At 50.7% G+C, this 16,516-nt stretch overlaps 2 protein-coding genes across 9 annotated transcripts; one reads left to right on the forward strand and one right to left on the reverse strand.

Annotated features, from left to right (window-relative positions):
• Positions 1-1,207: 1,207 nt before the first annotated feature.
• On the reverse strand, positions 1,208-11,778 carry TMEM176B (transmembrane protein 176B). 4 transcript variants are annotated; one of them, XM_015135199.3, is made up of 7 exons: positions 11,249-11,778; positions 6,560-6,768; positions 3,880-3,990; positions 3,464-3,520; positions 3,011-3,232; positions 1,980-2,099; positions 1,224-1,545 (listed from the first exon to the last, which is right to left on the reverse strand). In XM_015135199.3, the coding sequence occupies exons 1-7, from the start codon at positions 11,661-11,663 to the stop codon at positions 1,453-1,455; spliced, it is 1,227 nt and encodes a 408-aa protein (XP_014990685.2). In that variant the 5' UTR covers positions 11,664-11,778; the 3' UTR covers positions 1,224-1,452. The 4 variants fall into 4 exon arrangements, with proteins under 4 accessions (NP_001244465.1, XP_014990685.2, XP_014990687.2 ...); XM_015135201.3 differs by lacking the exon at positions 11,249-11,778 and adding an exon at positions 10,520-10,627; XM_015135203.3 differs by lacking the exon at positions 11,249-11,778 and adding an exon at positions 9,822-10,627.
• On the forward strand, positions 10,977-15,270 carry TMEM176A (transmembrane protein 176A). Of its 5 annotated transcripts, none has more exons than XM_015135196.3 (7): positions 10,977-11,117; positions 11,705-11,950; positions 12,388-12,498; positions 13,559-13,615; positions 13,779-13,988; positions 14,518-14,628; positions 14,982-15,270. In XM_015135196.3, exons 2-7 carry the CDS (start codon positions 11,777-11,779, stop codon positions 15,015-15,017), a joined length of 699 nt encoding a protein of 232 aa, XP_014990682.1. In that variant the 5' UTR covers positions 10,977-11,117; positions 11,705-11,776; the 3' UTR covers positions 15,018-15,270.
• Positions 15,271-16,516: the final 1,246 nt, after the last annotated feature.

Here is a 16,516-nt window from a genome sequence, read left to right on the forward strand (position 1 = left end):
GCCTGATGATTTGTGGGCTCTGGACCCTGGGAAATGAGGAAACCAGCTGGCTTCACACCTGCTGCTCATCCAAGGCTGGGTCTCCTGGGGAGGGGCTCTTGAGCACTCCACGCCCCTCAACCACGAAACAGAACATAACGTTCTACACTGCAAGCTCCTACATAGTGGCCAGCAAACTTTGTGTGTAAAAAGCCTACTAGTAAATGTTTTATGCTTTGTGGGCCATTCAGTCTCTGTTAAGACTCCTCAGCTCTGCCCTTGTAGCACAAAAACAGCTACCATGTGTAAACAAATGGTCGTGGCTGTGTTTAGATAAATTTTTATTTACAAAATTCGATGGTGAGCTGGATTTGCCCCTCGGGATGTAATCAGCTGACCCCGCACATATTCTGAACACACTCCTGTCTCACAGGCTTCTTTATAAGCCTCTATGTAAAGCACAAGCTGGTGAGGGCACCAGGGAGAGCAGCACGCAGCACCGCCCTCGGCACAGGCCCCCAGTCCAAGTCCTGTGCAGGAGCGGGTCTCGCCCAGCGCAGCAGCTCTGCACCTCTGTGATACCACTCTGCCAAGAGGGAAGGTGCAGGCCCTGCAGCCCATCGGCTTGGATCTGAAGACCAGCCCTGTGGGGCTGCTACGTCATGAAACTGACCTCATGGAGATTTCATAAAGCCCCTACCAGCTTTCCAGCTAGAGAAATGCTTACATCTATATATTTATGTCTTCACACATAAAGAAAATGGAGGAAGTCAAAATCAATTCGCTATCATTTATAATGAAAGGAAAGAAGACTAAGGATGGTGTTTATGTGGGTGTAGAGAGAGGAAAAGAGACAGAACCAACACTAATTACTGCTAAACAAAAAAAAGAGAAAGGAAGGAAGATGGGGAGGGAGGGGGCAAAAATCTCGTTCCATGCTCCACACAGTTCTCTCAAGTCTACAGGCTGAGGTCGTCGGAGCCTAGACAATCTCAGCAGGTAAGAAGATTCTAGGCCCACTAGACTTCCTTCCACTTTACACTGAATTGAATAAAATCATAAAAAGGGATTTTGCCACCTGGGATGCAGAGCAGAACATAATTAAATTTAGTCTTCTTGGGACAGTGTTTCAATGGGATAAGTCAGCTCCCATTTAACCTCATACATAGCGACACAAAGAAAGGCCTTTCACGGCATACAAGGTGTATAAACAAAGAGAAACCATATCTTTCTGGGCAAAATTGTTTTTCTGGATTGTTTATTATGTTTAATCAGCACTGTGGAAAATGCAACAATATCTGTTCATGGACTTGAGAACCCCGGAGCAGGAACAGCAGGTGCTGATGTGGGGAGAAGAAAGGAGGAGGATCTGGACAGCGGCCATAGGGGAGGCGAGTATGAGGAGCCAGGAGTGGGGGCCCTGGGCTGCCCCAGACAGAGACATGCGGGCATCCCGGTGGGGTCTTTGGCAGCTCACAGGACAATGACAGTGGAGGTCTGCTCCCTAGAGGGTGAGGGGGGCACCGAATTCTCCCCCAGTAGTCTCTTCTCTGATCCTTCCTCATTCTGGAAAAAAAAAGAAAAAAGAAATCCTTCGGGGAAAAGGATGCAGGCAGAGTTAGCATCATAGAACTCAGAAAGCAGAAAGAGGAAAGGAGGAGGGAAAGGAAAAGGTGACAGGAAACACAGATTAGGCAAAAAAAAAAAAAACAAGGTGACAGAGGAAGGGGAGTGGGACGAACACTTGGGACAGGGCAGAGGGGAGAGTGGGGAGATCAGAGCAGAGGAGGGCACAGAGAGGCACAGGGCAGCGAGAGTTGGCCCAGGACCATGGTGATGGCCACATTCCCCGACAGCAAAGGGGAGAGTTGCATATGGAAAGAAGCTGAGGGGGACCAGCCAAGCCTCAGGTTCGGGTGCACCTGACCCTGCACTCCTACCTGCACTCCTACTCACCACCCAGACTCACACTGTCCAGCGGCCCCTGCCCGACAACTCACCAGGGGCTGGGAGCTCTGGCCACACAAGTTTCGAAGATTCACTCCCAAGGAAGCCAAGGACACAATGACTTTCAAGACACAGACAGCCAGGAACAGGGCACGGATTGCTGTGAACAACTTCTGGAGATAAGGGAAAAACAAAGATAGTCAGGTATCAGCTACTTCAATGCTGCCACATCACCACCCTCTCCACCCACCCAGGCACTGACTCTATCCAGCTTGCTGCTCCCACCACAGCTGACTGTGTTTCCAGCCACAGCTTCCATCCCACTGGCTTGTCTGCAGAGTGACCTTATCACTCCCTGTCAAGAAGTGGAGACTATTCCTTCAATCCCTAGAATCTGGAAGGGCCTAGGACTGCTTTGGCCACAGTGAAAGTGACACTATCTAGTGACAGGGTAGCCCTTAGCTGGTCTGGCAGCTTCTACTTTCTGTCTCCTGAAATGCTTGCAACTAGGGTGCTCCCCATTGGAATCCAGTTTCTGTGCTATGAGAAGCCCAAGCCACGTGGAGAAGCGATCGCTGGCTCTTGCTGACAGCCCCCACTGAACTCTGGACCATGCAGCTGCATCATCTCAGACCCCCAGCCTCGGCGAGCACTTGGATAACTTCACCCCCATCTGACTGTAACTGCATGAGAAAACCCGTGAGTGAGGATGGCTCGTCTGAATCCAGCCAACTCACAGCACCGTGAGAAATAATAAGTTGTAATTTTAAGCCACTACATTTTGGGGTGGTTTTTAATTCAGTAATGGAAAACTGGGATACCGACACACCAGAAAAGCCAGAAGAGTGGCCCACTATCTCCTCTCTGAAATGTCTCCTCTTTGTTGCTCATCCCCTTTGATTCAGAGGATCTTCATATCATGAGGTCTGAGAAATGTCTGCAGCTTACATTAAAACCTCCTGAATGAAAGACTCAGCATGAGGTCCAAGCTTAAAGAGCCTACATCTCTCTCCTCCAGCGCCCCCAGCTCCCTGGGAACAAAGAGCTGTGATGGGTCCCCAAAGACTGGACTCCTCCTGCTCACCCTCAGCATCTGCATGTAAGCTCTACACTCCTCTTTCTGCCATTGGTTCTCTTGACTTTGCCATCTGTACCCAGTGGTAGGGATGACGACGTCCGAGGGATCACACACGGTGTCAATGTATAAAAAGGGTTCAGTTTGCCAGATGAAGCTATTCACGCAGAGGACAACAGCAGCCATAGCTGTAGCAAAGGCTGCCAGGGTGAGCAGGATGGATACATAGCCCTGGAAGAGAAAGAGGGTCAAGACACAGGCTCCTTCAATCAGTGGAAGAGTCATGAGGTCCCTGCCTCAAAGCCATCTCCTCTTCCCCAGCCCCTGTCCAGGAAACCCTCTCCTCCCCTCCAAGAAAGACCCCAAGATATTGGCAACCAAAGGGCAGAAGACAGGTAATGGAGCAGAGCTCAGCAGTGGGTCAGTGAACAAGGTGGAGGAGAAAGGGTGTCCAAGACTCACAGCAAGTTTGCCCGGGTGCTTCTCATGGACAACGGCCCCAGCTCCTGCTGCGATCGCCTGAAAAGAGACACCAGAAAAAGGCCTCCAGTTTACTCTTCTGAATTGGTCTATCATCACCCTCCCACCAGCAGTTCCCAGCACAGCCAATGTGAAGCAGGATCCCAGGGAAAGACAAAGAACTCCGACACAGAGACAGGACTCCACCTACACCTGCCCCACCTCTCCCACCTGTCTTGAAGAGAAAAAGAGAAGTGACAGGGTCTCAGCTACACCCTAGGGCAGCTTCCTCATGGCCAAAGGCCATTTGGCCCCAGAGGCTTTGGTTGCTTCCCCAGAGCCCCAACCCAGATCTATAAGCACCTTCTTGCCTATCACAACTTGCCTCCCTCCGGGCTCACAGCCTGTTCCTTACTCACCACAGACCCCGCCCAGAAGGCACAGCCTGAGGCACGCAGCACAGTCCAGGGCCCCAAGCAGAAACACACTCCAAGAGCACAACTCACAACCCCCAGCAATATCTGAGTCACCTGCAAGACAGAATGAGAAACCAGACCCCTTCCCGTGAGCCCACGTGCCCCAGCTGCCCTGGGAGCAGCTGCCTGGCTCCTATCTAGGTGGCTCTCCTCTCCTTTTCCTCTGCCTTAACCTCCCTACAGCTCTGATTCTGGAAGGTTCTGTCTCCTTAAAATCCATGAAGCAGCACTGGCCTGGGTCTCCCCTCACCTTTCTCATAGGCTTGGCTATTTTTCCTTCATCACTTTTCCCCAACTTCAACACTTTCTCATCCCACCTGAAGATTCCCACTTTTTCCCCCTATTCTCCTTCAGAGGTCCCATTGTCCCATCCAAATCCCCAGCCTGACCTGAGCTTCTGGCCTATCCTTTCTCTTCAGATCCAAACACACACTCTTGAGGGCTCTGTGGCAGACACAAAGATGTGCTGCTAAGACCCCCTTCAAGAAAGGGCTTGTTTGATTGCTGACAGCCTACAGTTGTCAGCTCCTTGAGGGTCACCCTAATTTTTCAAGCTGAAGACACATGCTGAGGAGGGCCCCCCCAGCCAATGACTAAGCAAGACAGTGGCTCAAAGGCCATCTCCACCCAGTATGGAACTCCTGCAGTGGGCAGCCTTTGCCTGGAAGCTCCCGGCCTGGCAGAGTCTGCATTGCAGCCTTATGGTTCCTCCTACCCAATCCTGCTCCCGCTCTTTTCATTCCATAGGTGTCATACCCCAAAAAGCCATTCACACACCCAACTCCAACTCAGGAGAGAATTCCTCTTCTTCCTGGAAAACCCAACTGTCACCACCTGCACATCCTACCGGCATCTCGAATTTGTCACATCCAAATCCCACACCCCCCACCAACTACCACATACACACACACACACATCTCTCGAATCACCTGCACATCCTACCAGCATCTCGAATTTGTCACATCCAAATCCCACACCCCCCACCAACTACCACACACACACACACACACACACACACACATCTCTCGAACCACCTGCACATCCTACCGGCATCTCGGATTTGTCACATCCAAATCCCACACCCCCCACCAACTACCACACACACACACACACACACACACACGTCTCTTGAACCACCTGCACATCCTACCGGCATCTCAGATTTGTCACATCCAAATCCCACACCCCGCCTGCTACCACACACACACATCTCTCAAATGTCTGCTCCTCCTGACTTTCAGGGCTCTGATCTCCTGGTCACCCACACTTCAACCCTCTGTATGCTGTGGATGCCTCTCTTCCCTTATCCCCCACATCCCTTCACTCCCATGCCATGGAGGTCTGCGAAGGACAGGGACTCCTTTGTCTCCTCACCATTCCTGCTATGATTATGCAAGTGCAGACCCTCGATCCTTCTCACCTGGATGCCTCCTGACTCTGAGGCAGGTTCCTGCTCAGAATCCATCCACAGTCTTCTCACTGTCAAAGCTGATTCAGGACAGACTCCACCCCTGGTCTTTCAAGGTTCTCAGCAACATGGCCCCAAATCACCCATTCATGAAGCCCATTTTCTTTACTCTTAACCATTATAGAACTTGCCCTATGCCTTCCGGCTTCTTTGCCTTTGCTCCTGTCATTCTTTAACCTGGAATTCTTTTTTGTCCATCTTCCACCTCTGTCTATACCTATTCCTTCTCCATTCAGGGTTCTCCTGCCCTCAAGGATGTCAGATGTGCTTCTCCCTCGCCTGATCTACCTTTAGTTCCAGTCATTAGTGTAGCTGCTGTTTCTTCTGATGGTCACTGAGCACTTTTAGATATAGCCCAGGGATTCTCTCTGTAGTTTGGCCTGAAGTGCTGAACACATTGCCTTGCACCTGTAGGCTCTCAGTCCATGTTGGGTCAATGAAACTGAATTAACAGCCTCTAGACTCTTCTTCCTGTTGCCCCACCTCTGGCTGGGACCAACTCCTCTGCACGAAAGAGGAGGTCGATTATTCCTTTTCATCCAAATTTCTGTGGGGATACTTACAACTTTTTCCTACACAGGATGAGATACAAATAGTGATTTCTCATGTCCCTCTCATGGAAATTCAACCCACTTTCCTTTTTTGCATCCTATTGAAGAAGGAGAGTTTCCATTGTGAAAGCTGAGCCTACAAATGGGGTCATTCTTGTCACACTCAACTAAAACAGAGTCGAGTGGCCAGGGGCAAAAAGCACTAGGGCACAAAATGTTGCTCCCAAAATGTAATTCTCTACAAATCAGGCCGCTGAAGCTGCCTGCTGCAACCTGAAACCAGCTTTATCTACAGCTTCTGACCTTGCTACAACTCTACGATTCGTTTTACTCACACCATCGCTCACCCATCAGAGCTCGCCAGCTCCCCAAAACCTATGATCTTTCTTGAAGGGCAATATGTAACATTTCTCCTTTTTATAAGCCTTTAACCTTCTCTTTGTTCCAAAGAAGTACTAGAGACCACCTGGTCTGTGTGTATGCCCCAAATTGCAATTATCTGCTCCCAAATAAAATGTTTTAATTTTGAAGATTTGGTTCTATATTTTAATTGACCTCATCACCTCGTTAATGTGCCCCCCGTCCTGCACCAGCCCAGTCTTACCCCTAGAGCCAGCTGCTCATAACCAATCCTGGCTGTGGAAGGCACAGTGTCGCCAGGGTGAAAAAGAAATTTCTTCAGAGAACTTCCAGCTTTCAGCAGTTGTGTCAAAGTTGACTCCTGGTGGATGTGGACGTTGATGTGGGAGGGCTGGGATGGCGTAGAGGCCACAGCAACTCCATTCACAATCACCGTGTTTTGGGTCATCCTGCCTGTCAGGGAGAAGACATACAGAAGTGAGGTCTGGGAACTAGGTGAGGGAAAAATACACAGCACAGGTGAAAGGAGATAAATAGTGTCTTTGTCAAGATCCCAGATGGGCACAATGGCTCACGCCTGTAATCCCAGCACTTTGGGAGGCTGAGGTGGGTGGATTACCTGAGGTCAGGAGTTCAAGACCAGCCTGGCCAATGTGGCAAACCCCTTCTCTACTAAAAATACAAAAAGGTGTGCACCTGTAGTCCCAGCTACTCAGGAAGCTGAGGCAGGAGAATCACTTGAACCCGGGAGGCTGAGGTTGTAGTGAGCTGAGATCTTGCCACTGCACTCCAGCCTGGGTAACAGAGTGAGACTCCATCCAAAAAAAAAAAAAACCAGTGTCTTTGTCAAGATCCAAAAGGTCTTCCCAATGCAGATATCAATGTCACAGTGACCTCAGTGATTAGTGACTTAGTATATCTGTATATATATCTTTACACAAAATACTTTACACATAAAAATGTTAAGAGATACAAAAGGCTATATATACCTTTAAAACCTTATCTCTCATCTTTTTCCCTCAACCACCTATTTGCCTTGCAGATGGAAAGTAATATTATCGGTTTCTTATAAATCCTACCATGACATTTTTGCATACAAAAGTGTGAAAAAGTATTTCTCCCCCCTTTCCTCACAAATAGCAGCATACTATACACACTGATTTGCATGACGCTGTGTTCACATGATCATATGTTTTTAGAATAACCCTACATGAGTCCATAAAAAGCGTCAACCTAAATAACAGAGAGAGGTTCTCCAAAAGAAAATGAGATTTATTCTGGAATAGGGCATTACAACGAGAATATGCTTACCATAGTAAATCGTGTGCACATTCAGGCAGGTAAAAGAAGACAAAGGTTTTTAAAGGAAAAATGGGGAGACTTACATAATCACTTTGAGATGATCATCCTTGGCTACAAGGATCAATAACAAGGGTGACACCTGTCCAGGGTTAGACAGGCAGTTGCTGGTGGATGTCCTCACAGAAGTATTTTTTTGTGTAAGGTTGTCATTTTACAGAGTCCTTTGTGACGATTTTTGTTACCAGGTGTTTACGCAGGAGAACCCTGCCTTGTGGGCTTTCTCAGGCTCTAATTTTCAGATTTTTTTTAACACAAGTGACTCGATTATGATTCTGACAACTTTCACAAAAGCTTCTTCACTCACTTGTGTAACTGCATATATTTCAAGAGTATGAATTTCTTATAATTTATTTAAGTGGTTCCCTATTGGCAGACATTTAGGTTATTTCCAATCCTTTTCCATTACAGACAATGTGGAATTGGCAGGGCAACTGGAATGTGCATTTGCAATTTTAGAAGATATTGTCAGTTACCCTCCATGGAGGTGGTAGCAATTCACACGCAGGAGGCAAACTCTTTTATCCTTTTCCTTTAATATGGGGAAAAATGCATTGATTTTAATCAATTTTATGTAATAAAATGTCTCATTTTAAATGTATATCTCAATGAGTTTTGACAAATTTATACGTTTGTGCAATTACAGCTACAATCAAGATATAGGACATTCCTACACTGCAACACGTTCCCTAAAGCCCCTTCTCAGGAAATAACCCCAACCACTGGCCATGAGCAACCACTAACTTGCTTTCTGTAACGATTTGCATATATTTTTAATCCATGGTTCTCTTTTATTATTATTTATTTTTATTTTTTATTTTATTTTATTTTTTTGAGATGGAGTCTCACTCTGTCGCCCAGGCTGGAGTGCAGCAGAGCGATCTCGGCTCACTGCCAGCTCCACCTCCCGTGTTCACGCCATTCTCCTGCCTCAGCCTCCCGAGTAAGTGGGACTACAGGCGCCCACCACCAAGCCCAGCTAATTTTTTGTATTTTTAGTAGAGGCGGGGTTTCACTGTGTTAGCCAGGATGATCTCGATCTCCTGACCTCGTGATCCACCCACCTCGGCCTCCCAAAGTGCTGCAATTACAGGTGTGAGCCACCGCGCCTGGCCGGTTCTCTTTTATATTTTAGAGAGAGAGATGGGGTGTTGCTTTGTTGCCCAGGGTGGTCTCAAACTCCTGGACTCAAGCAATCCTCCCACCTCAGCCTCCCAAAGTGCTGCAATTACAGGTGTGAGCCACCAGGACCACGCCTGGCCCATAGTTCTCTTATTATGAGTGAGGTTGATTGTTTTTTCATACGTTAAGGGGCATTTTTATTTCTTCTTTTGTGAGCTCTCTATTCACATCCTATGTCCTTGTTTCGTTTTGATTTTTTCTATGGAAGTTCTTTATCTATTCACAAAATTACCATTTGTGATATAAGTTTCAAATGTTTCTTTACAATTTGTAGTTTATTTTTTGACCTTGCTTGTATTTTCATACAATCCATATTCTATTTCATTCTATTTACGGTGTCTAGCTCTTAGACTTTTAAAGGACTTCCCCGTTTCGAGATTATAAAATAATCTTCCATATTTTCTTCTAAGTGGCTTTATGCTTTCAGTTTTAACTTTTAAATGTTGACCATCTGGAATTTGGGAGCTGCGTGACCAACTTTGGCCGTTGGGACACGGATCCAAGTTCTGTTGCTGTCATTCCGATGTTTAACTTCTGAAAGATACGTTCCATTTGTGGAATACATCCTCTTTTTCTCAGTGATTTAAAATTCTCTCCTGAGCAGAAACGAAGTTCCCCTAGGAATGTAGGCCTATTCTAGTCCTTATATTCCGCCCATTGGCATGTCTCATGGGCTAGGCATCATTACCACAATTTTAACCTGGAGCTTAATGCTAATTGGGCTGTTTCACAATCCCCTCGTGTGGTTTTTCTTTCAGAATTGTCATGGCTATTTTTGCTAGATTACTTTTCCACATGCACTTTAGAATCAGCTTGCCTGGCTCTAAAATAAATCCTGCATAGGTAATTGTAATGGACATCCTGGCTAAGTATCACAGTTTACATCAAATAATATTAACAATTCTAATAACACCTGCCATTCGTCCTCTACCTACTTTTGAAAGCACTTTCACTCTTTCACCCACCTGGCCTCCTTGGAGTTAGAAAGGACAGGAGTTAGACAATTCCGCACACGCACAAAGGAGCTTCAGACTGCTGCCCACAAAATGAAGCCCAGCCCCAGATTCCAGCCAGACCTTCCCTTGAGGGCCCAGGCCTCGCCCTGAGTGCACCTCAGGTTCCAGCTATCTCCAGGCCCCCAGGACCACTGCTTCCCCCACCCCACGCCAACCCCTAGATCTGCCTCGCCCCCTCCTGAGGAGTCGGATCTGAACCAGGCTGGCACCACAGAGATTCCCCCTGCCGGCCGCCCGACGCCTGGTAGGTGGTGGGCTCTTCCCGGCTGCCCCAAACGCTTTCCTCTGTCCAGCTCCTCCCGTGCCCCGGGACTGGGGAAAGCGTCCGGCAGCGCCGCCACGCCCTGGCCCCGTCCCAGGAGCCACCCCACCGTAGGGCTCCAGCCAGGGTCCAGGCGTGCGGGTGGCGGAAAGTGCAGTGGACGCGCCAGGCCCAAGCCTCTCCTCCTGCTCTCCAGCCGTTTTTCTGGGGAGAAACACCTGCACCCAGCTGTCCCTCCCTCCTACGCGAGTTCTCCTGGAAACCAGGATGGAGGAAGAAAGACGTCTTGTGGACGGGACGGGGTGGGGGCATGGCCCTGGGGACTCCTCGTGACAGAGGGTCCTGCGGCAAGAGGGTCTCCCGGGCCGCGGGGGCCCTGCCTCACCTGCCGTCCTCCGGGAGCCGGCAGCGTAGCAGAGCGGACAGGAGCTGACCCCGAGCAGGGGAGCGACGGGAGGGCGGAGATGGTAGATGCAGGGGTGGGGGCTGAGGCCCCGCCCAGGCTGCGCAGTTTCCCGAAACCAGCTGCGGCCCCGGGGTCCGGCAGGGGGGTTCCGCCCGGAGGAGCGGACCTGGCAGGAGAAGGCCGAGCCCCCGCGCGACCCCTGCGCTCCCACTCGCCCACATTCGCACGCCGGCCCTGGCTGGGCAGAGCTGGGAGCGAGGACCACCCCACGGGCTTTCCCAGGGCCGTCCGCCCGCGCACGCTCCCAGCTCCCCAAAGCCCAGTGACCCTCGCGCAGCGGGAGAACCCCAGACGGACCCCAGGCCCTGCAGCCTGCGGTGAACCCGAGGAGCTGAAGTTCAACCCCACCCCCGCCTCCACCCCCGCCTCCACCTCCAATTCTCAACCCACTTCTCCAGGCGGCGCCCCAGCCGGCGCCCCAGCCCTCCCGCTGCCTGCCCGCAGGTCCCGAGGAGCGCAGGTGAGGCAGCGCCCCACTCCTGGCTGCCCCCGGGACTCCTTCCGCACGCGCCCCAAGGTGCCTCCGCACAGCTGGTGGGGCGTAGGAGGGACCCCCACCCAGGGATGAGACTGCAGAAAGGGGACTGCGGAGGAGGCCAGGTGCCGCCCCCGCTTTTGACCTAGCTCCGCACTGCCCCGCGGTCTTACCCGGGGCAGGGGCGGCGTGAACCCGTCGGGCGTGAGCAGCGGTTGGTGGAGCTGGAGGTCGGCGGTGGCGGGGACAGGGGTGTATCCGGAGCCCAGCCGGGGCGCGGCTGCTGCCACAGGAGCTCCACAGGCAGCCAAGGGCTCGGTCCTGTCTCAGAGCCTGCAGACCGTGGAGGGGAGATCTCAGGAAGAGCCCGGGTGGAGGGGGTGAGGGGTGGGGCCGTGGGGCGCTGCTTGACCTAGACGCCTGGGCCCTGGGAGGAGGATGCGGGGGATAGAGCAGATCTGGGGCGAAAGGTGAGGTTCCCGCAGGCTCAGCGGTCGCAGCAACCCCAGCATGATCAGCAGCCCTCTCTGCTACACACATTCCCCTCCTGAGGGGGCAGGGGTGCGGCTCTGTGACCAGGACAGCCATTCATTCGGTGACCCACTGGTCCCTGACTTCCCCAACTCCAGTGAAATCTGCGAAAATCTTCTGACAGCCCTTCCTCCCTGGTGCTGCCTTCTTCACACACGGTGTCCCTGACAATGGAGACAGCCGACAGTAATGAGATGGCCCTGGAGGCCCCACAACCCACCCACGTCCATGTGCACATCCACCAGGAGTCTGCCCTGGCCAAGCTCCTGCTGACCTGCTGCTCTGCACTGCAGCCCCGGGCCACCCAGGCCAGGGGCAGCAGCCGGCTGCTGGTGGCCTCGTGGGTGAGTGTGATGGCCTGCCTCGTGGGGCGGCAGGAGGGACTCCCCACCTCCTGCCGCAGCAGCACTCTCTGCCAGCCTCCCTCTCAACAGGACACCGAGCCAGTTGTGTCTTCTTACTTAGGAATGTGATTCTCTGGCATTTTCAATAAGAGCCTGGGAAGGGGAGGCTCTGGGCTGAACGGGAGTGGAGGAGCCACCGACTGTGCGGAGTCCCAATCAGTGGAGCCCTTTCCTCTCGGCCAAACTCAGGATGGGCCGGCTCTCCTCCCTTTCTCTTTTTTCTCCCCCTCCTTCCTCTTCTTCTTTCTCCTCCTCTTCCTCTTCTCCTTTCTCTTCTCCTCTCTCTCTCTCTCTTTCTCTTTTTGGGGTTTTAGTGGTTAATCCCTGCAGTGGCGGCTCCACCTAGGAGCTGGGATCTTGGGTTTTTTGTCTTTCAGGTGATGCAGATTGTGCTGGGGATCTTGAGTGCAGTCCTGGGAGGATTTTTCTACATCCCCAACTACACCCTCCTGGTCACCTCGGGAGCTGCCATCTGGACAGGGGCTGTGGTGAGTAGAGCAGGACCGTGCTTGACTGCCTGTGAGAAGTGTGGAGCGTTGCTGTCCTGATTGCCTTCCTCCAACATGGGGCCACAGAATGCTGGCAGTCGGAAAGATCTGATTATCTAGGCCCATTCCCTGCCTGTTCAGATAAGCAAACAGCTGAGGGCAGTAGTGGCATGTCCTAGTCACACTGCTCTCCCATACCCTGCCCAGTGCTGCTCCTACCAGGCTGGCCGCCTCTCCCTGCCTTCAACAGTTAATGTCAACTAAGGATCTAAGGACCTGATCATCTCTGGATACTTGCGTTGAGATGGGGGAGGCAGAGCGTGCCAGATAGTATGTGATCCCCCAGGAAGCATCACCCCCTGGTTATTCCCATTGTCCTACACAGGCCCTGCACACAATGGGAACCCAGGAATTGTCCATAGATGGGTGTGTGCAGTTTGCACAGGAGCTGGGTAGGCTGGTCATGGTACCTACACCCTCAGAATAGCAGTAAAACACTTGTATTTACTGAGAGAAGCCAAGAGTAATCACCTTCACCCACCCCATGGCAAAATACCCAGATTAGTTACAGAATTAGCCAAACAGGATTCAGGTCCACCTGTCCACTGGGATATACTAGATTTCCTGTTCTTCAAGCTCAGCTGAGTGGATCATTGGGCACTGTTAGGACAGGCTTCTAAACCTAATAGTGCCCACTCTGTATAGACTCATCCTTTATTGAGAGCTTCTGCAACACCCTATGACTTTTATCCACAAGATCCCACCATCCCTGGAACTTTCATAAAGTTCTTGGTGTTGTTTAAAAAGGAAGGTTTAGGAGCTCACACCTGGCTTGACCACAGCTCTTAGGTGTCACTAAAGCAGGGCCTTCTGCAGCCTCAGGAGTTGGATCGGGCTCCAACCTCTCAGCAGTTATCTTACCATGGATACTAAAGCTTAGCATGAAACCTCCGGCCCAAGCTGAGTGTGCTAGGGAAGGGCCTGCTGCATGGAGGCTGTCTCGTCGGAGGGGACTTGCATTTCCTGTGCTAAGCCTGCTCCTGGCTCAATCTCTCCCCAGGCTGTGCTAGCTGGAGCTACTGCCTTCATTTATGAGAAACGGGGTGGTACCTGCTGGGTAAGTTCAGGGAAGGGCATGGGAGGGGACCAGGTTCAGGCTGGAGGCCACCCCAATCTCCTGCCCTGTTGCAGGCTTCTCTGGGCCTTGCCCTATTTTCCCCCGATTGGACTCTGGGAGAGACTGAAACATGAAGATTTCTTTCTGCTTCCTCCCTCCCCAGGCCCTGCTGAGGACTCTGCTAGCGCTAGCAGCTTTCTCCACAGCCATCGCTGCCCTCAAACTTTGGAATGAAGATTTCCGATATGGCTATTATTACGACAGTATCTGCCACATCTCCACCTCGAGTGGCTGGATCACCCCAGCCCCCACTGACAGTCCAGAAGAAGTCAGAAGGCTACACGTGTGTACCTCCTTCCTGTACATGCTAAAGGTAGGTGGCCAAGGGGAAGGTGCAGCAGCAGGTGGGGCAGGGATGGCCAGGCCAGGCGAGGGGCAAGAGTCAGCTTCTCCACCAGAAATAGCTGTTACCTATTCTGCACCAAGCTTGAGTATTGTCACCAAGGACAAAGCATCAGACAAAACAGAAATGGCTCCTGTAGGGTATTACAGACTAGTGGGCAATACAAGCATTAAAATAATAATAAGTGAACCAATATAGCAAGTGTGCAAAGTGCTGCAAAGGTGTTAAATGCATGGTTTCCCTTGATCCTCTGAAGTCTTGGAGGTTATCAGGGAATCAAATCGTAGCCCAAACCTGTCACTGTGTAAATGAGGACGCAGGCCCAATGTGAGGGGTTTCCAGCTGCATTCTGCACACTAAATGCATTGACTTCCCCTCCAGAAGCCACAAACTTGAAGATAAAGGGGTAGAGATTTTCCCAGGTCAACAAGGAGCATGAGGACAGAGCAGGAAGGCAGTTGTCATCCTGGTGCTTATGGCCTTGGCCCTCTGTCCCCAGGCCTTAATCCGTACCCTTCATGCCATGCTCTTGGGTGTCTGGATTCTGCTGTTTCTGGCATCTCTGGCCCCTCTGTGGCTGTACTGCTGGAGAAAGTTCCCAACCAAAGGGGTGAGTCCCTAAAGTGTGTGCCTGTGTGTTTGGGGCAGTGGAGCTGCTCAAAGGAGACAGGAATGGACAGTGGACAGTTTGGGGAGGAAAAAGGGGCTCATGACCCAAGTCCCAACTATTATCATGCCTGTCTTTCTACCCAGTGGTGGCCCAGCCCGGAAAGCCCCTATCCCCAACCAAGTGGCCCCCAAGTCAAAGAGCCTAGGAATCCAGGGAAGTCCATATCCATGCTATACCTTTGCATCAGGTACCATGCAGCTGATTCTGGTAGTTCCAGAGCTAAGCTGCCCTGGAGGAAAGACTCCGCCCTTTCTTTCCTACTTACGATTGTCTTGCCTTTCCTTTTCCCTTAGAAAAGACACCAGAAGGAGATGTTGGAAGTGAGCTGAATCTAGCCATGCCTCTCCTGATTATTAGCGCCTGGTGCTTCTGCACTGCGCATTCCTGCATCTGACTGCTGGAAGAACCAGACTGGGGAAAAGAGACTCTTCAACATCCCCAGTTATCCTGCTGCCATGACCATGGCCACAACCCTGCTCCAGCAGCACTTGCCCATTCCTTACGTCCCTTCCCCATCCTGCTCCGCTTCATGTCCCCTCCTGAGCAGTCATGTGATAATAAACTCTCATGTTATTGTTCCCAGGTTCTCGCTTAGTTATTCCAGGGAATTTCTCTTGGTTGGAGGAGGAAGTGGAGAAGGAGCCAACTGCAAACCTCAGACACCCTCCCACAGCTCCCCAACCTCCTGCCTCAGGCTAGAGCTGCTGGCCCTGGAGCTAGAACCTCTTTGAGGCTGGTCCTGTGGCTGTAGGTTCAAAGGCCTAGGAATAAAGGATGAACGGGGCTGAGACTCTGAGCCCACTCCCTACCACTAACATTTAAGAAGGTGAATGCTTGGCAATTTAAGAATTAGATTTTTTTTTTTATTGTGACTGTTTGAAAAGATTAAGTAGACAACATAACATTGATAGGACATCCAACAATAAAGAAAGGACATCCAACAATATGACAAAATAGAAACCTTACAAATTATCCATAAAAAATCCTAAAACTGCTGTATAAAATATGAATCATGTATTTTTAAATTCATGACTATGAACCAAGAAAAAGATGGAGGCCATCAAAGCCTATAGAAGAAGTAGGGGCAAGAATTCAGAGTGGAAGCCAATATCTGCCTGTGTTAGTCCCACAACCACCCACATACTCAGTGTTCCACTTGAAGGACCTACAGGGCTCAGCATGTAGTTGTGTTCGTGGCTAAGTTATATTATAGTAAAAGGACACACAAAGTGGGGAAAGAACACATTAGGTGGACTCTGGAAGAATCCGGGCACAGGCTTCCTATATCCTCCCACAGTGAGAGGCTACACAGTAATACAGCAGTGTTTCTGCCCAGGGAAGCCCACCTAAGACTCAAAGACCAGGGTTTTTATTGAGAGCTGGCCACATAGGCACTCGCTCCACCTGCACAGCTACTGCAATTCCAGACTCCCAGAGGAAAAGCAGGTGTCCACCTGAAATCACATTGTACAGTCTAGGCAAGCTGATAGAGTGAAATTTAGTACACAGGCACACAAAACCACCTTATCAGCATAGGAACATTCCAGAAGCCCAATTCCTAGAAGACAACCAAGGGTAGCAAAACCTTGTAAAGGGTGACTCTCTGTGTTAACTCTTTCCTGCACACTGCCCTAAGGGCATCCGCCAACCTCTTGCAACCCAAAACTGCACTTAATAACTATGTGAAAGACAATAAATGAAGCCTAGAGCCACTTAAGCTGGAGAGTTACAGTGAAGGACCCAGTATACATCTTCACTTTCAGAGAAGAATTGCGAAAAAATCCACTCCATAGAGGGGGATGACAAGTAAACTCTTGGTGATAGGAGT

Source organism: Macaca mulatta, chromosome 3, assembly GCF_049350105.2.
Source record: "Macaca mulatta isolate MMU2019108-1 chromosome 3, T2T-MMU8v2.0, whole genome shotgun sequence".
Taxonomy (NCBI): Eukaryota; Metazoa; Chordata; class Mammalia; order Primates; family Cercopithecidae; genus Macaca; species Macaca mulatta.